General features: G+C 37.9%; 1 protein-coding gene across 7 annotated transcripts in view; it reads left to right on the forward strand.

The window, feature by feature from the left end:
• Positions 1 to 26334, forward strand: part of LOC128696492 (dnaJ homolog subfamily C member 27) — a 77995-nt gene that overhangs the window by 36677 nt on the left and 14984 nt on the right. For all 7 annotated transcript variants that reach the window (XM_053787744.2, XM_053787748.2, XM_053787745.2 and 4 more), the window contains 2 exons: positions 12492 to 12610; positions 22383 to 22554. In XM_053787744.2, the coding sequence (XP_053643719.1) occupies positions 12492 to 12610; positions 22383 to 22554 (291 nt within the window). The remainder of the gene's footprint in view (positions 1 to 12491; positions 12611 to 22382; positions 22555 to 26334) is intronic.

Raw genomic sequence — 26334 nt, forward strand, 5'->3', positions numbered from 1 at the left:
ACCGGTTAGCCGGACTTGAGTCCTGGAAATGGGATATTGACAGTTTAGAGGGACTTCTAAACTGAGCGCCTCTGCAAAGACAGTGATTATATATGAGTGAGGTGAGTGTTGAATGATGATGAAAGTATTTTCTTTTTGGGGATTTTCTTTCTTCTTTGAGTCACCCTGCCTCAGTAGGAGACAGCCGACTTGTTAAAAAAAAGAAAAATACTATAGAACAATAGTAGTAAACAACTTTTTTTATTGTTGGTTTGTGTAAACAGGTTTTGTTAACACTATAATGATAACAGTGTTTGTCCAGTTATTGTATTGCATACAATGAGTGGATATATATGCATTACACATTACAGTGGGACCTCGAGTTTCGTACTTAATCCGTTTCAGGAGCTGGTACTAAAGTTCAAACGTACTAAGGTTGAAGCAATATTTCCCATAAGAAAATATGTAAATCCAATTAATCCATTCCTGCTATCAGGAGGCATGCAAAATAGTACGTACTTCAATATGATGTTATTATCAGCTCTACAGGTTATTTACATATCACAATTCATCTAATATGACATAAACAATATAAATGACATAAAAACCTGATATACACTCTAGAATGAATAAAATATGTAGCTGGGGGTTACATGCCTACCACACTTTTATACCTACCTACCATACTATTCACCTTGCACCCTATACTAAGACCATTTAGACTACGAATATTTTAAGGTAAGTAATGAGTGTACTGGATATGCATTTTATCGCTCTAGGGCACTTAACCCTTTCACGGTCGAGAGGCCTTCTCCTAAACTTGTTCTCAAGGTCGAAAATTTTTTGGAAAAAAAAATTTCTTATGAAAAGATAGAGAATCTTTTCCCAGTCATAATGACACCAAAAGTATGAAATTTGATGGAAAACTTACAGAATTATGTTCTCACGAAGTTAACAGTCTCGACAATGTTTACGCATCGGCGATTTCGCCCACTTTGAGCCCTATTTTTGGCCAATTCCACTGTACTAGTCGACAAAAGTCATAACTATTTTGCTAGAACTCCATTTTTTCTATCGATTGAGTACAAGAAACCACCCATTTACCGATTTCAACTATCCAATAAAGTGGTCCAAAATTAGCAATTTTGCCAATTTCACACAAATTTCAAAAGATGTCAATTTCCAAATAGGGTCCAGAATAAACAAGACAGGCATTCCTGGCACTAAAATAACATTTCGTCTGTTCATTAGTCACGTCCCCAGGCCCCTCTTACATTTCCTTTGCTTTCCACTTTGAATTTTTATTCTCACAAAAAATAGAAGATTTACTGTTATGCAGACTACTGCATTAGTATAGAAATGGCATAAATAATATCAGCGCACTTGTGAAAGAATATTAGACTCACCAGTTGATGTGTATTGGATGCATGGCATGATTTGTTTACTTTTGAACTTGGGCAAAAATCGAACATTTCTGCTACTATGAGCTCAATTTCAAGGTACTTTTCATTGTGAAACCAATCAAAATAATCTCAATTTCTGTAATATGTCTTCCATTCTATAAAATGAGACCAGGAAAACTAGAACCATAAATACCATACGAAAATACAGTGCAAAGTCGCTGTTTTAAACAAAAAATACGGTCAAAGTTTTTTTTTCTCATTACGCACTGTGTGCTGCAGGATTTTTTTATACTGTGCACACTGACCACATAGACCCATTCTTTCGTATGTAGGCCTACCAGCTTTCTCTTGCTAGATTTGAAGGCACTAGAATTTAGGCGTACTAGTACGTCAATAACTCTGATGCATAAGCCGTACTAGTACAGGAAGGCCCCGCTTTACGGCGTTTCACTTTACGGCGTTCCGCTAATACGGACATTTCAAAGTATGACCAAAACTCACTATACGGCTCCCCCCAGCTGACTTTCTAATACGGTCACCGTGCCCCACCCTGTTTGTTTACATTCTCCATGAGCTCAGTAAGCACTAAGTCTCTCCATTTTGTCTGGAAACTCCAAAATTTCAAATGTTTTTAAAAGTTATTTCATATTTTATATATACTCTGATAATTATACTTATGTATACCTGTACCTAAATAAACTTACATACATCGAGTCATTTAAATGTCGTATATTACGTTAATATACACATTTTCATTAATCCATCCATGATATTTTTTTCAAAATTATATAATAAACACGATGCATAACATATAAATAAGATAAATACACCCCACAGTAGAATAAATAAACATAAATGTGAGATGTGAGCAGACGACTTCCACAAGTGACGCCATAATAACAATACTCACCGAGTCTCATTAAATGTCGTATATTACGGTAATATACACATTTTCATTAATCCATCCATGATATTTTTTTCAAAATTATATAATAAACACGATGCATAACATATAAATAAGATAAATACACCCCACAGTAGAATAAATAAACATAAATGTGAGATGTGAGCAGACGACTCCCACAAGTGACGCCATAATAACAATACTCACCGAGTCTCATTAAATGTCGTATATTACGGTAACATACACATTTTCATTAATCCATCCATGATATTTTTTTCAAAATTATATAATAAACACGATGCATAACATATAAATAAGATAAATACACCCCACAGTAGAATAAATAAACAAATGTGAGATGTGAGCAGACGACTTGCACAAGTGGTGATAATAACAATACTCGCCGAGTCTCATTAAATGTCGTATATTACGGTAATATACACATTTTCATTAATCCATCCATGATATTTTTTTCAAAATTATATAATAAACACGATGCATAACATATAAATAAGATAAATACACCCCACAGTAGAATAAATAAACATAAATGTGAGATGTGGTAGCAGACGACTTGCACAAGTGGTGATAATAACAATACTCACCGAGTCTCATTAAATGTCGTATATTGCGGTAATATACACATTTTCATTAATCCAGCCATGATATTTTTTTCAAAATTATATAATAAACACGATACATAACATAAAAAGATGATAAATACACCCCACAATAGAATAAATAAACATAAATATAAGATGTGGGAGCCTGGTTTGTTTACATAACTCTGCGCCTGTTACCTCTCATGTACTCATTCTTTCTCTCTCTCATTTATTCGTTTTATCTCATTTACTTACTCCTGACCCTACATTAAGACTACAAATATTTTAAGGTAAGTAATGAGTGAACTGTATATACATTTTATCGCTCTGGGATGCTTAAATATCATAGAATAGTATGTGTGGGTGGGGTGGCCTGGTGAGGTAGCCTGGCTATTACAATACATACCACACTTGATTTCTTACAATAAATACTACTTGTCTCACCCTAGATTAAGACTATAAATATTTTAAGGTAAGTAATGAGTGCACTATGTGTGTATTGTACCTTTTTATTGTTTTTTGATGCCTGGTTCTATTGCTAACTTAATATATGTTAGTGTAAACTTGTTATCTAGTGTTTGTATGCATTTATAAGTGGAAAAAAAGGGTGTTCCACTTTACGGCGATTTCCGCTTTACGGCGGTAGCCTGGAACCTAACCTGCCGTATAAGTGGGGCCCTCCTGTATGTCGGAAACCCCAAAAGGGTTAAATGCCTAGTATATAATGTGTGAGTGGGGTAGCCAGATGGGGGTTACATACCTACCACACTTTCATACCTACCTACCATACTATTCACCTTGCACCCTATATTAAGACCATTAAGACTACAAATAGGACACATACTAGGACGCATACTTGGACTACATATTAGGACACTTTAAATGCCTAGTATGTAATGTAATGTTCACTCGAGGAGAAACAAAGCCAGACTGACTCACGATGGCTGCTCGGGGAGGCGCGCAGGTGTGGGCAGGCGGACAGGTCTGGTACGTGGGACGAAACACGGGGCACAGTGCGAATCTCGGGACAAAATTTAGCTGAAAAAATGGTTTTAAACTCAAAGCATACAATACTCAGAGCATACGAAACTTGGGGTTCCACTGTATACTGGTCTCACAAGCCACAAAAGTTACTTGAAAATATAAAATATTAAAAAAAAAAAAGAAAAAGAAAAAAGTAGAATAAAAGTAAAAATAATAATACCAAGTGAGCAGCAGTTGCCAATGTTGCCATAAGCAGTTCACTTTCTGTCAACTTCATGCCTCTATATCTCGGTAAGTAGTGATTGCAAAAAATTTTTTTTTAAACGCACACAAAAATATTCATAAGATTTTGGTAAAAAAAATATTTTTTTTTTTTTTTTGACACAGGGACATCAGGATCAGAGCTTTCAACAGTGAAATGGTTAAGATTGCAAATGTGAATATTCTCCACACTGACTTGTAATTTTTATTCACAAATAAGAGTACAGTATTGTATATTACTGGAAAGGAATTCTGGACTAGCTTTCACTCCCTTAACCCTTTGACTGTCGCAACCCCCAATCCTGAGGTGTCTCCTGGTGTCGCAAAATTTAAAAAAAAAAAAAAAAAAATTCTTATGAAATGATAGAGAATCTTTTCCCGATTGTAAAGACACCAAAAAAAAAAAACGAAATTTGATGGAAAACTGACGGAATTACGCTCTCGCGAAGTTAGCAACCTCGGCGATATTTACAAATCGGCGATTTCGCCCACTTTGAGCCCTATTTTCGGCTAATTCCATTACTCCAGTCAACCAAACTCATAGCTATTTCTTCAGAACTCCATTTTTTCCATCGATTGAGTACAAGAAACTGCTCATTTACCGATTTCAACTACCCAATAACATGGTCAGAAATTTGCAATTTGGCCAATTTCACGAAAATTAAAAAATATGACAATTTCAAAATAAGGACCAGAATGAACAATGCAGACATTCCTGGCTCTAAAATAACATTTTCTTTGCTCATCAGTCATGTCTCCAGGCCCCTGTGATATTACTCTTGCTTTTTATTTTGAAATTTTATTCAAACAAAAAATAGAAGATTTACTGTTATGCAGACTACTGCAATACTGTAATAATTGTAAAAATTACATCAACCCATTCATGACTGCATATTAGAATGGCTATTTGGACATTTATTGGACAATGACATCATTTGTTTACTTTTGAACATCGGCAAAAATCAAACATTTCCCTACCTTGTGCTCCATTTCCAGGTTCTTTTTATAGTAAAATTAATCAAAATCACCTCTATTTCTATAATATAGTTTCCATTCTATCAAATGAGACCAAGAAAACGAGAATACAACCACAAATACTATACGAAAATAGACCACAAAGTCGGCATTTTAATTAAAAAAAACGGTCGGAGTTTTTTTTTTCTCATTATGCACTGCATGCTCCAGGATTTTTTTAATATGGTGCACACTGACCACACAGACCCATTCTCTGACATGTGGGCCTACCAGCTTTCTCCTGCCTGATTTGAAGCCGCTAGAATTTATGAGTATACAGTGGACCCCCGGTTAACGATATTTTTTCACTCCAGAAGTATGTTCAGGTGCCAGTACTGACCGAATTTGTTCCCATAAGAAATATTGTGAAGTAGATTAGTCCATTTCAGACCCCCAAACATACACGTACAAACTCACTCACATAAATACACTTACATAATTGGTCGCATTCTGAGGTAATCGTTATGCGGGGGTCCACTGTATATACGTCAAACACGGTACCTCGTAAACGTATATATACGGCCGCGACAGTCAAAGGGTTATATACCCCAGTCTAATATTATGCTTTGTCTCTTGCTTGTACAAACACTCTCTTTCCCTCCCCCCCTCCCCTCCTTTTCTGACTTGATGCTGGGATATTGCTTCCCGTCATTTATAACATCTATGATAATTTTTTCTTTACAATTCTAATACATACACACAGATTTAAATTATTCATTTTCAAGATTTATTTCCTTGTCTTTTTATTTAATCAGTTACAGGAAAGGGGAAACTCAGCCTGTTGCTCCTGGCAATTTAGTCATCTATAACATAAATGACTTAAGGGGTAAGCATACCAACCCACTTTCTGAGGCACAGTTGGAAGGTGTAAAAGAGGTCTTGAGAGGCAGGGCTTTGGCAACCCAGTAAATACAGTATACATACAGTAGGGCCCCACTTTACGGTGTTTCACCTTAAGGTGTTCTGCTAATACGGCGATTTAAAATTATGACCAAAACTTTCTATACGGCAACCCATCTTTCTAATATGGCACACCCCACCCAGTTTGTTTACATTCTCCATGAGTACGTCTATTATGTCCGGAAACTTTCCAAAATTTCAAGTGTTTTAAAGTTATTGCATATTTTATATGTATGTTTTTTTTTTTTATTGTTTTTTTTATTTTCTTTTATTTTTATGTTTTTATTTTTTTTTTTTTCAACAAGTTGGCCGTCTCCCGTCTCTCTGATAATTATACTTATGTGTACCTGTACCTAAATATACTTAACCCTTAAACTGTCCAAGCAGATCTGCGTTCACATGCGTAGTGCTCCAAAAGTAGAATTCGTTTCTTTTACATATTTTCAAATATAACAAAAAAAAAAAAGGAGCTCAAAGTTTTTTTACACGTTTTCAAATCTAAAAAACAAAAACAAAGAAGATCTACTTGTTTTACATACTTTCAAATGTTGAAAAAAACGTAGATCTACGTTTGGACAGTTTAAGGGTTAAAGACTGTGCTGGCATGCAAGTACACATTAAAATCACTAAGTCTCTCTCTACTCTTGATGCCATATTAATAATAATAAGTAATCTCTTGGGCACATTAAATGTCATATATTACATTAATATAGACATTTCCATTAATCCATTTATGATATTTTTTCAATGTTATATAATAAACACGCTACGTAACATATAAACATGATAAATACACCCCACAGTAGAATAAATTAACATAAATATAAGATGAAGCAGCCAGGCAAACAGAGAAAATGTATACACTATAATATTAATGGGGGTAACTAGAAAATTGTTCCTTTCGTATGCTTTCACTTTAGAGTGTCATTTCTTCTAAAAATGGTGTTACATGAGAATGGGAGTGTTTTTATTTATTTATTCTACTGTATCAACATGGAGACAACTAGTACACAATGCAGAGTGTTTATATTATGGTTTAATATAAATTTGTGTGAACTTTTAAATGTTGACGAAGACAGGGAGGCGGTAATTTCATGCACTGGCCAGGGAGGTATACCATCTTTTAGGAGTGAAGAAGAGGAGGATGTGAGTGTGGGGAAGGTGTGTGAGGCATTACATAGAATGAAAGGGGGTAAAGCAGCTGGAACTGACGGGATCATGACAGACATGTTAAGAGCAGGAGGGGATATAGTGTTAGAGTGGTTGGTATTTTTGTTTAATAAATGTATGAAACTCCATGGAGAAGTGGAACAGAATTCTTCCTCCGTAAGCTATGCGTGTTGTAAGAGGAGACTAAAATGCCAGGAGCAAGGGGCTAGTAACCCCTTCTCCTGTATAAATTACTAAATTTAAAAAGAGAAACTTTCGTTTTTCTTTTTGGGCCACCCTGCCTCAGTGGAATACGGTCGGTTTGTTGAAAAAAAAAAATGTATGAAAGAGGGGAAGGTACCTAGGGATTGGCAGAGAGCATGTATTGTTCCTTTATATAAAGGAAAGGGGGACAAAAGAGATTGTAAAAATTATAGAGGAATTAGTTTACTGAGTATACCAGGAAAAGTGTATGGTAGGGTTATTATTGAAAGAATTTGAGGTAAGACAGAATGTAGGATTGTGGATGGGCAAGGAGGTTTTAGAGTGGGTGGTGGATGTGTAGATCAAGTGTTTACATTGAAGTATATATGTGAACAGTACATGTATTTAGATAAAGGTAGGGAAGTTTTCATTGCATTTATGAATTTAGAAAAGGCATATGATAGAGTGGATAGGGGAGCAATGTGGCAAATGTTGCAAGTATATGGAATAGGTAATAAGTTACTAAGTGCTGTAAAGAGTTTTTATGAGGATAGTGAGGCTCAGGTTCGGGTGTGTAGAAGAGAGGGAGACTACTTCCCGGTAAAAGTAGGTCTTAGACAGGGATGTGTAATGTCACCATGGTTGTTTAATATATTTATAGATGGGGTTATAAAAGAAGTAAATGTTGGGGTGTTGGGGAGAGGGGTGGGATTAAATTATGGGGAATCAAATACAAAATGGGAATTGACAGTTTCTTTTTGCTGATGATACTGTGCTTATGGGAGATTCTAAAGGAAAATTGCAAAGGTTAGTGGATGAGTTTGGAAGTGTGTGTAAAGGTAGGAAGTTGAAAGTGAACATAGAAAAGAGTAAGGTGATGAGGGTATCAAATGATTTAGATTAAGAAAAATGGATATCAAATTGGAGAGGAGGAGTATGGAAGAAGTGAATGTTTTAAGATATTTGGGAGTTGACATGTCAGCGGATGGATTTATGAAGGATGAGGTTAATCATAGAATTGATGAAGGAAAAAAAGTGAGTGGTGTGTTGAGGTATATGTGGAGACAAAAAAACGTTATCTATGGAGGCAAAAAAGGGAATGTATGAATTTTAGTGGTACCAACACTCTTATGGGTGTGAAGCTTGGGTTGTCAGTGCTGCAGCGAGGAGACGGAGGCAGTGAAGATGTCTTGTCTATGGGCAATGTGTGGTGTAAATATTATGCAGAGAATTTGGAGTGTGGAAATTAGGAGAAGGTGTGGAGTTAATAAAAGTATTAGTCAGAGGGCTGAAGAGGGGTTGCTGAGGTGGTTTGGTCATTTAGAGAGAATGGATCAAAGTAGAATGACATGGAGAGCGTATAAATCTGTAGGGGAAGGAAGGCGGGGTAGGGGTCGTCCTCGAAAAGGTTGGAGGGAGGGGGTAAAGGAGGTTTTGTGGGCAAGGGGCTTGGACTTCCAGCAAACGTGCGTGAGCGTGTTAGGAGTAAAGGGAGACAAATGGTATTTGGGACCTGATGAGTTGGAGTGTGAGGAGGGTAGTATTTAGTGAAGGGATTCAGGGAAACTGGTTATTTTTATATAGCCGAGCTTGAGTCCTGGAAATGGGAAGTACAATGCCTGCACTTTAAAGGAGGGGTTTGGATATTGGCAGTTTTGGAGGGATATGTTGTGTATCGTTATACGTATATACTTCTAAACTATTGTATTCTGAGCACCTCTGCAAAAACAGTGATTATATGTGTGTGTGGTGAAAGTGTTGAATGATGAAAGTACTTTCTTTTTGGGGATTTTCTTTCTTTTTGGGTCACCCTGCCTCGGTGGGAGATGGCCGACTTGTTAAAAATTTTTTTTTTTTTTTTATTATCACATTGGCCGATTCCCACCAAGGCAGGGTGGCCCGAAAAAGAAAAACTTTCACCATCATTCACTCCATCACTGTCTTGCCAGAAGGGTGCTTTACACTACAGTTTTTAAACTGCAACATTAACACCCCTCCTTCAGAGTGCAGGCACTGTACTTCCCATCTCCAGGACTCAAGTCCGGCCTGCCGGTTTCCCTGAACCCCTTCATAAATGTTACTTTGCTCACACTCCAACAGCACGTCAAGTATTAAAAACCATTCGTCTCATTCACTCCTATCAAACATGCTCACGCATGCCTGCTGGAAGTCCAAGCCCCTCGCACACAAAACCTCCTTTACCCCCTCCCTCCAACCTTTCCTAGGCCGACCCCTACCCCGCCTTCCTTCCACTACAGACTGATACACTCTTGAAGTCATTCTGTTTCGCTCCATTCTCTCTACATGTCCGAACCACCTCAACAACCCTTCCTCAGCCCTCTGGACAACAGTTTTGGTAATCCCGCACCTCCTCCTGACTTCCAAACTACGAATTCTCTGCATTATATTCACACCACACATTGCCCTCAGACTTGACATCTCCACTGCCTCCAGCCTTCTCCTCGCTGCAACATTCATCACCCATGCTTCACACCCATATAAGAGTGTTGGTAAAACTATACTCTCATACATTCCCCTCTTTGCCTCCAAGGACAAAGTTCTTTGTCTCCACAGACTCCTAAGTGCACCACTCACCCTTTTCCCCTCATCAATTCTATGTTTCACCTCATCCTTCATAGACCCATCCGCTGACACGTCCACTCCCAAATATCTGAATACATTCACCTCCTCCATACTCTCTCCCTCCAATCTGATATCCAGTCTTTCATCACCTAATATTTTTGTTATCCTCATAACCTTACTCTTTCCTGTATTCACTTTTAATTTTCTTCTTTTGCACACCCTACCAAATTCATCCACCAATCTCTGCAACTTCTCTTCAGAATCTCCAAAGAGCACAGTGTCATCAGCAAAGAGCAACTGTGACAACTCCCACTTTATGTGTGATTCTTTATCTTTTAACTCCACGCCTCTTGTCAAGACCCTCGCATTTACTTCTCTTACAACCCCATCTATAAATATATTAAACAACCACGGTGACATCACACATCTTTGTCTAATGCCTACTTTTACTGGGAAATAATTTCCCTCTTTCCTATGTACTCTAACTTGAGCCTCACTATCCTCGTAAAAACTCTTCACTGCTTTCAGTAACCTACCTCCTACACCATACACCTGCAACATCTACCACATTGCCCCCCTATCCACCCTGTCATACGCCTTTTCCAAATCCATAAATGCCACAAAGACCTCTTTAGCCTTATCTAAATACTGTTCACTTATATGTTTCACTGTAAACACCTGGTCCACACACCCCCTACCTTTCCTAAAGCCTCCTTGTTCATCTGCTATCCTATTCTCCATCTTACTTTTAATTCTTTCAATAATAACTCTACCATACACTTTACCAGGTATACTCAACAGACTCTTTTTTTTTTTTTTTTTTTTTTTTGTTTCAACAAGTCGGTCGTCTCCCACCGAGGCAGGGTGACCCAAAAAAGAAAGAAAATCCCCAAAAAGAAAATACTTTCATCATCATTCAACACTTTCACCACACTCACACATTATCACTGCTTTTGCAGAGGTGCTCAGAATACAACAGTTTAGAAGCATATACGTATAAAAATACACAACATATCCCTCCAAACTGCCAATATCCCAAACCCCTCCTTTAAAGTGCAGGCATTGTACTTCCCATTTCCTGGTCTCAAGTCCGACTATATGAAAATAACCGGTTTCCCTGAATCCCTTCACTAAATATTACCCTGCTCACACTCCAACAGATCGTCAGGTCCCAAGTATCATTCGTCTCCATTCACTCCTATCTAACACGCTCATGCACGCTTGCTGGAAGTCTAAGCCCCTCGCCCACAAAACCTCCTTTACCCCCTTTACAACCCTTTCGAGGACGACCCCCACCCCTCTTTCCTTCCCCTATAGATTTATATGCTTTCCATGTCATTCTACTTTGATCCATTCTCTCTAAATGACCAAACCACCTCAACAACCCCTCTTCTGCCCTCTGACTAATGCTTTTATTAACTCCACACCTTCTCCTAATTTCCACACTCCAAATTTTCTGCATAATATTTACACCACACATTGCCCTTAGACAGGACATCTCCACTGCCTCCAACCGTCTCCTCGCTGCTGCATTTACCACCCAAGCTTCACATCCATATAAGAGTGTTGGTACTACTATACTTTCATACATTCCCTTCTTTGCCTCCATAGATAACGTTTTTTGACTCCACATATACCTCAACGCACCACTCACCTTTTTTCCCTCATCAATTTTATGATTAACCTCATCCTTCATAAATCCATCCGCCGACACGTCAACTCCCAAGTATCTGAAAACATTCACTTCTTCCATACTCCTCCTCCCCAATTTGATATCCATTTTTTCTTTATCTAAATCATTTGATACTCAACAGACTTATCCCCCTATAATTTTTGCACTCTCTTTTGTCCCCTTTGCCTTTATACAAAGGAACTATGCATGCTCTCTGCCAATCCCTAGGTACCTTACCCTCTTCCATACATTTATTAAATAATTGCACCAACCACTCCAAAACTATATCCCCACCTGCTTTTAACATTTCTATCTTTATCCCATCAATAAAGTGTGAATGAAAACCAGACGCGTTTGCCTGGTTTGTTCACATTACGTGTGGGTGGGGGTGGGCTGCCCTGGCTGGCTACCATACTTTCCAAATCTGACTTCCTACAAATAAAACTCACCTCTTACCCTACATTAAGACTGCAAATATTTTAAGGTAAGTAATGGGTGTACTGTGTGTATATTTTACTTTTTATTGTTTTTAATGCCTAGTTCTATTGCTAACTTAATATATGTTAGTGTAAACTTGTTATCTGGCATTTATATGCATTTATAAGTGGAAAAAATTGTGTTCTGCTTTCCGGCGATGTCTGCTTTCCGTCAGTAGCCTGGAACCTAACCTGCCGTATAAGTGGGGCCCTACTGAATATGAAAATTGTTCAGAAAACAGAATGAAGGAAGGATAATTGCTTATTCATGTTTTCATTATAAAATACTCTGATACCTATTTACATTTCAAATACTCTATATATAGCATACTACTACTGTACATAATTGTTTATTTCCAGGTTAGATCAGAATTTTATCGAGATATGCAGGGGATCTTGTTAACGTACGATGTGACTGATAGATCATCATTTATTGCTTTGGATGCCTGGTTAGCTGAGTTAAGACATAACCTAGGAGTGTAAGTATTTACTACTGTGTTTACTTCAACTCTATTTATTATCTGTCTGTCATTTTCAAGTAATAATAACATGCCACTTCAGTATTTTTTTCTTCATTGAATTAGGTAGGTCATATTTTAATACAGTATCGATATTCTTTACGATGCTCATGCATGTAAGATATTAATATTCCATATACATTCTTGTGATGGAGAAATTCTACATGTAAGAGAGAAATTTTAATGCATTTATTAAATTTCTTTCCAAATCATGATATAATTTTTTTATTATTAAACTAATCTTACCTGTGAGAAACTAACTTGATTTTTTTGTGCTGTTAAATAATATTTTTAGGCTAAAACATATGTTGGGTTTATAAATGAAAAATATGCCTCCTTTTTTCTGGGCTATTCTGAGGTATTGGACTATATAGGAAGGCTCCACTTTATGGCACTTTGCTTTATGGCGATTTCCGCTTTATAGCGGTGGTGCCCTCCTGTACAGTACATTTTGTAATGTTATTTACCTTCTTGAATATTCATTTGATTTACTTCCATAAAAAACAGCATTTGATAAACTTAATCATTGTGCAAATGAAAAAATGAGAACATTTTTCTTGTTTAGCAAGACTCAGTTTTCCAGCTGTACTCAGTATACATTAAATATTACACTGAAATGGTTAAGATTGTGTGTAAGAAATCATAATACAGTACTGTACTCTGCATTAGCAAGTGATGTGTTCAGAGAAAAGCCTGTAATTGGTGAATTTATAGTTTTTTTTTTTTTTCAACAAATCGGCCGTCTCCCACTGAGGCAGGGTGACCCAAAAAAGAAAGAAAATCCCCAAAAAGAAAATACTTTCATCATTCAACACTTTCACCTCATTTACACATAATCACTGTTTTTGCAGAAGTGCTCAGAATACAACAGTTTAGAAGCATATACGTATAAAGATACACAACATATCCCTCCAAACTGCCAATATCAGAATTATATTTATATTTACATAAATATAGAAGGTGTGTATTCCAGACTCCCATTGTCCCCATACATAGACATACTTCAGCAAATTGCAAAAACTACTACCAGAGTGAAAGTTACCATGAACCAAATGCAGACACAATGTCCCGTGTAGGCTGGTTGTCAGTCACCTCAGAGTGATGAGTCCGTTCCCACAGCCTTGCCAGATGGCAGTACTCATTTCCTTAGGCTTGTAGGGCAGAAAGTATGAAGTACAGTAAAAAATAGGCCTACAAGATTACCTTATATTATTTAGTTCTTAGTGATCTAATTATATAATTTTCAAACTAATTTTACGTATGCCAAAGGGGTACCTTGAAATGGTTGCTATAATTTTTTTCATCTCAAGTTTTGTTTTTTGAACTGCCCCTAATTTTTTTTATCTTAGGATAAATGAGACACTCCAGGATCCCAAGTGACTGACTCTAAAATGGCCACAGACCCTCCTCAGAACCCAGAATTACTCTTGGGCAGTCACATATTGCTTGAACAGAATACTGGCATTATACCTGCCCTCCCTCTGGTACCTCTGACCCCCTCATGATGCAATGCTGATTCGCAGATTATTTGTGCATTAAGGGGCAGAGTGACTTAAAGCCATCTACCAAGATACAATAACAGACAAGTGACGATGCTGACGTAGCATATACACCCCGATCACACACCAAGAAAAAACAACATGAAAACCTTCTCCTACTAACAGAAATCTTCAAAACATACCAGTGTCTATTTTTACATGTTTGATTTGGTTCATTTTAATATTTTGTTTCATCATGGGCCAGAAACCCATCTATTACTTGAAGTGATGGATACCTGTACATGCCCAGTGGTGGCTACTCCCTTTTTTGGCTTCAAGACATTGGAGCTAGAAAAAAGATAGCCTAACAGTTTGGAAGGAGGGGGTAAAGGAGGGTTTTGTGTGCAAGGGGTTTGGACATACAGCAGGCATGTGTGAGCATGTTAGATAGGAGTGAATGGAGACAAATAGTTTTTGGGACTTGACGAGCTGTTGGAGTGTGAGCAGGGTAATATTTTGTGAAGGTATTCAGGGAAACCAGTTAGCCGGACTTGAGTCCTGGAGGTGGGAAGTACAGTGCCTGCATTCTAAAGGAGGTATTTGGGATATTTGCTGTTTAGAGTGACTTCTAACTGTCTGTTTCTGTGTGCCTCTGGCAAGAATGATTATGTGTGAATGATGGTAAAAGAGTTTCTTTCTCAGTGGGAGACTGCCAGTGTGTTAAACAAAAACAATTCAATACAGTTACACAATAGCTGTAATATGTAATCTGTGGTAGAATAGTATGTGTTTACCCATGTGGGCTAGTGTTAGTGAGCAGCACTAACTGGTTTGGAGACGAGTTCATAAGTTGTTAATACAGCTGTGTGTGGAGACTAGCATATATAAGTTGCTAAACCATAAGCTGGCTCTCAGATTATGAGCAATAAAATATAAGACAAGTTCGCCAATAGTTGAATTCTTCAACATGGAATTCATACATGCAGAGGAAGTAATGTTCACATTTATCCATCATTAATAAACCCAGCATTTTTTCTGTTTGACCTTAAGTCATTTGTTATGTAGTAGACCAGGATTGAACAAGTGCTATACCTTTTATTTTCATATTTCTGTTATAATGCATGTTATTTAAAGACTGTTACTCAAACATTTGTTATCAGTGTGTGGCTAAAAACTATTACCCTTGGCAAGCAGCTTGGTGATGGAGGGAACCTGATCTTTATGCAGTCTTCATGCCAGGAAGAAGGTTTGTAGTGAGTTTCTCTTTGTTGTCAGCTATATATGTTAGCTTTCACCACAAGCACTTAAAAATTTGAATTCATATTACATAGCTATACACATTGGTATCAGCATTATTTTTATTTGAAGCTCTACACCCAAAGGAGTCATTCAGTGCAACAAGGGATCAAGGCTCCATCCTCTGTCCCCTAAGTGCCAGACATAAACAAACTCACGACTAGGTTCTACCCCCCCCTAATACACACACATGCTCTTTCTTAATCTTTTAACAAACCGACCGTATCCCACTGAGGCAGGGTGACCCAGAAAGAAAAAAAATGTTTCTCTTTTTAAATTTAGTAATTTATACAGGAGAAAGGGTTACTTGCCCCTTGCTCCTGGCATTTTAGTCGCCTCTTACGACATGCATGGCTGACAGAGGAAGAATTCTGCTCCACTTCCCCATGGAGACACATGCCCTTTATTCTCATATATTACTTTAAATCATAATTTAGTTTTAAGCTTTTATTGAGTTACTAAATACCTCCAATATTTTATTAACTATACATTCTTATTTTAATATTCGTATAATCATATTTTAATTTTAAGGCTGCCTAAAATGCTTTCCATAACAATGGGATTTCAATAAAGTATTTATGTGTCAACTTTAATTGTATAATATATTGTACTCCACTTTATAGAAATCTAGTTTTTTTTTTGTTTTGTTTTTGTTTTGTTAGAGCATCATTAAAGGGAGGTGGTATCATACACTGCTATACAAATACTATACACATCTCTACAATTAAGACGTTAATTTCAGTTGAAGCATTATACAGAATTCTACATACCGACATACAAGCTTCTTTGACAGCCTTGAAGACCTAATCATTATTATTAGACCAAGTATCACCAAATAATTGTTGGAAATTTTTAATGATAATTTCAGTCAGCTGGAGGACTCAAGCTGCAAGCTTCTGGAATAGTGTGCCTTTAAAAAAATAACTAGAATACGTTAACGTAAGTGTGAACATGTTAACTTCTAAATTCTCTGGAATTAACACTGTCCTCTTAAGAACAAAATCACTCATAAAAACTAGATGTCACATGGCTTACTTAGGTGTATTGACAAGAAGGTTGTCCATAATATGCTGTACATTAGGACAAAATTGGACTCTAAAATGCCTGCTGTAAAACTGGTTTTTGAGGAGAAAAATCTTGTGCTGTCAATTATATGAAATGTATAAGACTACCATGATTATTCATCTGAATTATTTAGTAAAGAGTCAGATGAGCAGATGATATTTCTTTAGGTTTCCACGAAGCTTTCGGTTGAGTTCTTATGAAAGTTATCTGGGAACTATCGGACTTGGGAGGAATAAAAGGCAAACTACAGTGGAACCTCGGCACTCAAACTTAATTGGTTCCAGCAGGTTGTTCAAGTGCTGATCTGTTCAAGTACAGAACAAATTTTTCCCAACCAGTTTTCTTTTTGGTTGGCTGTTATCACTAACCCTCTTATGCCTTGTGGTGACTTATACAAATACAGCCTCTCCTGACTTAACAATGGAGTTCCGCTCCTATGACCACGTCAGTAAAGGAATTCGTCGTTAAGTGAGGAGCATACTATAATGGTAGTGGGTTTGTGTCAGCCATCTTTATTGTTTTAATGTCACTTTGCACCTCGCTGCAGCATTTACAACCCAAGCTTCGCACCCATATAAGAGTGTTGGTACTACTATACTTTCATACATTCCCTTCTTTGCCTCCATAGATAACATTTTTTGCCTCCACATATACCTCAATGCACCACTCATCAATTCTTTGATTAACCTCATCTTTCATAAATCCATCCACTGACACGTCAACTCCCAAATATCTGAAAACATTCACTTCTTCCATACTATTCCTCCCCAATTTGATACCCAGTTTTTCTTTATCTAAATCATTTGATACTCTCATCACCTTACTCTTTTCTATGTTCACTTTCAACTTTCTACCTTTACACACATTCCCAAATTCGTCCACTAACCTTTGGAATTTTTCTTTAGAATCTCCCATAAGCACAGTATCATCAGCAAAAAGTAACTGTCACTTCCCATTTTGTATTTAATTCCTCATAATTTAATCCCACCCCTCTCCCGAACACCCTAGCATTTACTTCTTTTACAACCCCATGTATAAATATATTAAACAACCATGGTGACATTACACATCCCTGTCTAAGACCTACTTTTACCTGGAAGTAGTCTCCCTCTCTTCTACACACCCTAACCTGAGCCTCACTATCCTCATAAAAACTCTTTACAGCATTTAGTAACTTACCACCTATTCCATATACTCGCAACATCTGCCACATTGCTCCCCTATCCATTCTATCATATGCCTTTTCTAAATCCATAAATGCAATAAAAACTTCCCTACCTTTATCTAAATACTGCTCACATATATGCTTCAATGTAAAAACTTGATATACACATCCCCTACCCACTCTAAAACCTCCTTGCGCATCCGCAATTCTACATTCTGTCTTACCTCTAATTCTTTCAATAATAACCCTACCGTACACTTTTCCTGGTATACTCAGTAAACTTCTTCCTCTTTAATTTTTACAATCTCTTTTGTCCCCCTTCCTTTTATATAAAGGGACTATACATGCTCTCTGCCAATCCCTAGGTACCTTCCCCTCTTTCATACATTTATTAAACAAAAATAGCAACCACTCCAACACTATGCCCCCCCCCCCCCCTGCTTTTAACATTTCTGTCATGATCCCGTCAGTTCCAGCTGCTTTACCCCCTTTCATTCTACGTAATGCCTCACACACCTCCCCCACACTCGCATCCTGCTCTTCTTCACTCCTAAAAGATGATATACCTCCCTGGCCACTGCATGAATGTTTTTTTTTTTTTTTTTTTCAACAAGTCGGCCGTCTCCCACCGAGGCAGGGTGACCCAAAAAAGAAAGAAAATCCCCAAAAAGAAAATGCTTTCATCATTCAACACTTTCACCACACTCACACATAATCACTGTTTTTGCAGAGGTGCTCAGAATACAACAGTTTAGAAGCATATACATATAAAGATACACAACATATCCCTCCAAACTGCCAATATCCCAAACCCCTCCTTTAAAGTGCAGGCATTGTACTTCCCATTTCCAGGACTCAAGTCTGACTATATGAAAATAACCGGTTTCCCTGAATCCCTTCACTAAATATTACCCTGCTCACACTCCAACAGATCGTCAGGTCCCAAGTACCATTCGTCTCCATTCACTCCTATCTAACATGCTCACGCACGCTTGCTGGAAGTCCAAGCCCCTTGCCCACAAAACCTCCTTTACCCCCTCTCTCCAACCCTTTCGAGGATGACCCCTACCTCGCCTTCCTTCCCCTATAGATTTATATGCTTTCCATGTCATTCTACTTTGATCCATTCTCTCTAAATGACCAAACCACCTCAACAACCCCTCTTCTGCCCTCTGACTAATACTTTTATTAACTCCACACTTTTTCCTAATTTCCACACTCCGAATTTTCTGCATAATATTTACACCACACATTGCCCTTAGACAGGACATCTCCACTGCCTCCAACCGTCTCCTCGCTGCTGCATTTACCACCCAAGCTTCACACCCATATAAGAGTGTTGGTACTACTATACTTTCATACATTCCCTTCTTTGCCTCCATAGATAATGTTTTTTGACTCCACATATACCTCAATGCACTACTCACCTTTTTTCCCTCATCAATTCTATGATTAACCTCATCCTTCATAAATCCATCCGCCGACACGTCAACTCCCAAGTATCTGAAAACATTCACTTCTTCCATACTCCTCCTCCTCAATTTGATATCCAATTTTTCTTTATCTAAATCATTTGATACCCTCATCACCTTACTCTTTTCTATGTTCACTTTCAACTTTCTACCTTTACACACATTCCCAAACTCATCCAGTAACCTTTGCAATTTTTCTTTAGAATCTCCCATAAGCACAGTATCATCAGCAAAAAGTAACTGTGTTAATTCCCATTTTGAATTTGATTCCCCATAATTTAATCCCACCCCTCTCCTGAACACCCTAGCATTTACTTCTTTTACAACCCCATCTATAAATATATTAAACAACCATGGTGACATTACACATCCCTGTCTAAGACCTACTTTTACCGGGATGTAGTCTCCCTCTCTTCTACACACCCTAACCTGAGCCTCACTATCCTCATAAAAACTCTTTACAGCATTTAGTAACTTACCACCTATTCCATATACAGTGGACCCCCGGTTAACGATATTTTTTCACTCCATAAGTATGTTTAGGTGCCAGTACTGACCGAATTTATTCCCATAAGAAATATTGTGAAGTAGATTAGTCCATTTCAGACCCCCAAACATACACGTACAAACGCACTTACATAAATACACTTACATAATTGGTCGCATTTGGAGGTAATCGTTATGCGGGGGTCCACTGTACTTGCAACATCTGCCACATTGCTCCCCTATCCACTCTATCATATGCCTTTTCTAAATCCATAAATGCAATATAAACTTCCCTACCTTTATCTAAATACTGTTCACATATATGCTTCAATGTAAACACTTGATCTACACATCCCCTACCCACTCTGAAACCTCCTTGCTCATCCGCAATCCTACATTCTGTCTTACCGTCTACTGTATACTTTTCCTGGTATACTCAATAAACTTATTCCTCTATAATTTTTACAATCTCTTTTGTCCCCTTTCCCTTTATATAAAGGGACTATACATGCTCTCTGCCAATCCCAAGGTACCTTCCCCTCTTTCATACATTTATTAAACAAAAGTACCAACCACTCCAACACTATATCCCCCCCTGCTTTTAACATTTCTGTCATGATCCCATCAATTCCAGCTGCTTTACCCCCTTTCATTCTACGTAATGCCTCGCGTACCTCCCCCACACTTACATTCTGCTCTTCTTCACTCCTAAAAGATGGTATACCTCCCTGACCAGTGCATGAAATTACCGCCTCCCTTTCTTCCTCAACATTTAAAAGTTCCTCAAAATATTCTCGCCATCTACCTAATACCTCCCTCTCCCCATCTACTAACTCCCCTACTCTGTTTTTAACTGATAAATCCATACTTTCCCTAGGCTTTCTTAACTTGTTTAACTCACTCCAAAATTTTTTCTTATTTTCATTAAAATTTCTTGACAGTGCCTCTCCCACTCTATCATCTGCTCTCCTTTTGCACTCTCTCACCACTCTCTTCACCTTTCTTTTACTCTCCATATACTCTGCTCTTCTTATAACACTTCTGCTTTGTAAAAACCTCTCATAAGCTAACTTTTTCTCTTTTATCACACCCTTTACTTCATCATTCCACCAATCACTCCTCTTTCCACCTGCCCCCACCCTCCTATAACCACAAACTTCTGCCCCACATTCTAATACTGCATTTTTAAAACTATTCCAACCCTCTTCAACCCCCCCACTACTCATCTTTGCACTAGCCCACCTTTCTGCCAACAGTCGCTTATATCTCCCCCGAACTTCCTCCTCCCTTAGTTTATACACTTTCACCTCCCTCTTACTTGTTGCCACCTTCCTCTTTTCCCATCTACCTCTTACTCTAACTGTAGCTACAACTAAATAATGATCCGATATATCAGTTGCCCCTCTATAAACATGTACATCCTGGAGCCTACCCATCAACCTATTATCCACCAATACATAATCTAACAAACTACTTTCATTACGTGCTTCATCATACCTTGTATATTTATTTATCCTCTTTTTCATAAAATATGTATTACTTATTACCAAATCTCTTTCTACACAGCTCAATTAAAGGCTCCCCATTTACATTTACCCCTGGCACCCCAAATTTACCTACTACTCCCTCCATAACATTTTTACCCACTTTAGCATTGAAATCCCCAACCACCATTACTCTCACACTTGATTCAAAACTCCCCATGCATTCACTCAACATTTCCCAAAATCTCTCTCTCTCCTCTACACTTCTTTCTTCTCCAGGTGCATACATGCTTACTATAACCCACTTTTCACATCCAATCTTTATTTTACTCCACATAATCCTTGATTTAATACATTTATAGTCCCTCTTTTCCTGCCATAGCTTATCCTTCAACATTATTGCTACTCCTTCTTTAGCTCTAACTCTATTTGAAACCCCTGACCTAATCCCATTTATTCCTCTCCATTGAAACTCTCCCACCCCCTTCAGCTTTGTTTCACTTAAAGCCAGGACATCCAGCTTCTTCTCATTCATAACATCCACAATCATCTCTTTCTTATCATTTGCACAACATCCACGCACATTCAGACTTCCCACTTTGATAATTTTCTTCTTCTTATTCTTTTTAGTAATCTTTACAGGAAAAGGGGTTACTAGCCCATTGTTCCCGGCATTTTAGTTGACTTTTACAACACGCATGGCTTACGGAGGAAAGATTCTTATTCCACTTCCCCATGGATATAAAAGGAAAAGTAATAAGACCAAGAACTATTAAGATAAAATCAAAGAAAACTCAGATGAGTGTGTATAAATAAACGTGTACATGTATGTGTAGTGTGACCTAAGTGTAAGTAGAAGTAGCAAGACATACCTGTAATCTTGCATATTTATGAGACAGACAAAAGACACCAGCAATCCTACCATCATGTAAAACAATTACAGGCTTTTGTTTTACATTCACTTGGCAGGACGGTAGTATCTCCCTGGGTGGTTGCTGTCTACCAACCTACTACATTAATGTATATGGGAATAAAATTTCCATTAACAAAGACATTGCCTCTTCCAACTGAAGAAGCCATGAGACATGGCACAGTGACACTACATCCAAGTCTTGTTAGTGCTGGTTTTACTATCATAATAAAGTTTATTATTTAAAGATTTTCTTTCTTTTTTGGGTCACCCTGCCTCGGTGGGAGACGACCGACTTGTTGAAAAAAATAAAAAAATAAAGTTTATTAACTGTTGAAATTAATTTTGAGGTTCATTATTTATCTTATTTCTTTCAGAGCTAATGAATGGAATTTAGCAGTAGTTGTGTGTGGCACAAGGACTGACACTGGTGGGACAGGTGGACGGCAAGTGTCAGAAGCTGATGGTCGTAGCTGGGCTGAAAAACACAGCTTTTCTCATGTATTGACATCTGCTGCTCTAGGCAATGGAATTACACAAGCCTTTCATGTAAGTTAGTATGAGTACTGCTTATGGAAAGAGAGTGATAAATAGAATAAGATCCAAATAGAAAGCTAAAATGAGCAAAAGTGACACATCAAACACTTGTGCAACATATTTTAGTGATAGGGATTTGCAATTTTATGGTATAGGCTGATTAGCCTCTCATTAGCCCAAGCTACAACTACACTTAAAAATTATTAATGGAGAGTTTATATATATTGCCTGACTCCAAACTTCATAGGTCACAAAATCTGGAACTTTAACCACCTAGGAGTTATGTTGCCACAGTATTCTAAAGAATTAAGATGTATATCAGAAGTTATAGATTCTACAAAGGGAATTTAGTCCCAATATGTGCAGCTTTTAAATAGTAATGCTTCACTTGTTACAAAATGTAAGTCTAGTATGCTAGGTTATTGAATTTTAGAAGTATGCACATTATTGTAGCTAAGGTTACAGTTAGGCACCTAGTATAGTAAAAGTCTGATAAAATGGACTAAGGGGGATGGAGATGGGGTGTCCAATTTACCGAAAAATTCCGTTATATTGAACATTTCGTTTAGCCCATTCACTGGCCATCACATAGAACTGCATCACTGAGGCCAGATGCCATTATGAGCTCACTTACTCAGATAAGCTATGGGCCGTAGATTTTGGCCTAGATATGAGAGAAAGGGTTTTTGCAGCGAGTGTTCACAGTATAAAAAAAATCCTGCCCCCATGCATTGCATGATGGAAAAAGCAAAATTCTAACCATGGGTTTGGTTTAAACAGCAATTTTGAGGTGTTTTCTTGGATAGTTTTCATGGTTTCATTGGCTGTTTCTTAGTATCATTTGATAGACTAGAAGACATACTACTGAAATAGAAATGATTTTAGTTGATTTTCAGAATGAAAGTAGCTTGAAATTGGGCTCAACGTAGCAGAGATATTAGATTTTTGTTGATTTTCCTGAGAATGGGTTAGGTTTCCCTACACCCCCAGTCTGTTTTATAACTTTTTGGTAAGTCTGATTAAATTATTGGGATGCCATAAACAGTGACAAATGATTCCTAGTTATATTTTATTACCCAGGAAATAGAGTAACTCTTCTATTTTTGTTTGATTATGAATTAAAAATGGAAGGCAAGTGTACTAGAGGAGAAGCCTGGGGACATGGTTAATGAACAGTGGAAATGTTTTAGTGCTAGGAATATCTGCATTGTTTATTTTGCACTCTGTTCTAATCTTTTTTATTAATTTGTGTAAAATTGGCCAAATTGCTGACTTCTGTGCACTTCATAAGATAGTTGTTATAGTTAAATTGGTGGTTTCTTGTATTCAGTAAGGAGAACAGAAGAAATTCTAGCAAAATAGCTAAGAATTTGGTAGAAGGAAGCAGTGAAATTGACTTTAAATAGGACTTAGTCAGCAAAATTGCAGTTGCATGAATTATGCCAAGGCCATTAACTTTACACCCTCATAATTCCATTAGTTTAACATCAAATTTCATACTTTTGGTGTCATTACCTTCAGAAAGATTCTCTACCATTTATTTTTTTTTTTTTAAAAAAGTGGACACTAAGATCAATATTAATTTCAGGAGTCTGGACAGTGAGAGGGTTAAATGGATGTAGTCCACCTAAGCAGTTGACTACCGGATATGGACAGATGCCGTATAAATAAAACAGACTTAGTCCACTGTATTGTGATGTAAGCGTACATACCAAGAAAACTAATGCAAGCATACTTTGATATCTCCCTCGACCTCCCTTTCTCAACTCTTTCCCCACTTTCCCTTCCTCCTTCCTCTATCCCCTTGCCTCCCCTCCCCCCTCCCTTTTTCCCTCCTCTCTCCCAACTCCCTCTCTCTACCCCCTTCTTTGCAACTCCCTCCCTCTACCTCCTCCCTCCCAACTCCCTCTCTCCCCTCCACCTCCCTCTCCCCCCTCCCTGCCCCTCTCTCTCACTCCCCTCTCCCTTAATGGAAATATTGAAAGTCTGCTTGCTTGCCTATCTTAATGGAGTGATGGTGGAGGGTGTCGGGAGGGAGGGAGGGAGGGTTGGGTAGATGGCAGGCAGGCATACTGTACATGGTGTACCACATGCAGGAGACAGAGTGCACTTGTACCAGACACAGACGATGCAGAGTGTATATGTACCACACACGGGCAATGCAGAGTGTACATGTACCACACGTGGGAGACTCAGACAATGCACATGTATCAGACATGGGCGATGCAGAGTGTACATGTACCAGACACTGGAGACTTGTGACAACAAGAATGTAAATATTAAGTCTACAGTTCTTTAACAGACAGGCAGGCAAGCAAGCACACACAAGCTGGTTGGCTGCTGGGCTGGCTGCCTGCCTGCTTGCTTGCTTTTCCTTTTCTTGTCTGCACTTCTCGTAAACAGTTATTGTCTCTTGCAACATAATTTCCAGTTGGACACAAGAGGCTTGTCTGTACCACCACAATGACAATGGATGAAGCCTGGACTGTACCAACTTGTGATTAAGTAGAGTTGGTAGATTTTATTGAGTGTATGGTTGTTTTAGCATATTTATAGATGGAGCTGTTAAAGAAGTAAATGCTAGGGTGTTGGGAAGAGGTGTGGGATTAAAATATGCAGGATCTAACACAAAATGACAGTTAGTCACAGTTGATTTTTGCTGATGACTGCTTTCCATGGGGAAGTGGAACAGAATTCTTCCTCCGTAAGCCATGTGTGTTGTAAGAGGCGACTAAAATGCCGGGAGCAAGGGGCTAGTAACCCCTTCTCCCGTATAAATTACTAAATTTAAAAGAGAAACTTTCGTTTTTCTTTTTGGGCCACCCTGCCTTGGTGGGATACGGCCGGTGTGTTGAAAGAAAAAGACACTGCTTTTGAGAGATTCTGAAGAATGAGTTGTCAAGATTGGTGGATGTTCGGAAGGATATGTAAAAGAAGGAAATTAAAGGTGAATATGGGAAAGAGCAAGGTGATGAGGGTAATAAATGATTAGGTAATAAAAGATTGGACATCAGATTGGAAGGAGTGAGTTTGGTGAAAGTGAATGCATTCAGATATTTGGGAGTGGACTTGTTGGTAGATGGGTCAATGAAAGATGAGGTGACCCATATAACTGATGAGGAAAAACAAGGTAGGTGGTGCATTGAGGCATCTGCAGAGACAGATCCATAGAGGCAAAAAGGGGAATGCATGAGAGTATAGTGGTGTACCAGCATTCTGATATGGGTTTTTGTCTTGCACTTATTTGGCAGGACAGTAGTACTTCCCGGGTGGTTGCTGTCTACCGGCCTACAATGTTATTTGCTTATATACATTTTCTCTTAGTTATTCAATATTTTTTTTTCAACACATTAGCCATTTCCCAGCGAGTCAGGGGTGACCCGAAAAATAAACACTTTCATCGTCACTCATCCCATCACTGTCTTGCCAGAGGTATACCACTACTACAGTTCAAATACTGCTACATATCTCTACCCCTCCATAATTATATGATACTTGTTGTGATGAGGGAGGTAGTAGCATAAAATATGTTAGAAGATAATTTCTTATGCAGAAAATAATGTTCTGTCTCTTACTCACAATAAGTAAGAGAAAAAGTATGGTTCTGTAAGAGAAACAGAAATTATTTATCTGTTGAGATTAAAATAGAATTGCAGAGAAAGTTGGTCTTGGAGTACTGAGTGAATAGCTCTTTCATTTGGAAGAGTATATGCAGTGCTGGTATTGTATATAAAGGCACAGAAAAAAATCTTAAATTTTATGCTGAAAGTAAAAGCCATGTTCAATCAAAAA

Source organism: Cherax quadricarinatus, chromosome 47 (assembly GCF_038502225.1).
Source record: "Cherax quadricarinatus isolate ZL_2023a chromosome 47, ASM3850222v1, whole genome shotgun sequence".
In the NCBI taxonomy this organism is placed as follows: domain Eukaryota; kingdom Metazoa; phylum Arthropoda; class Malacostraca; order Decapoda; family Parastacidae; genus Cherax; species Cherax quadricarinatus.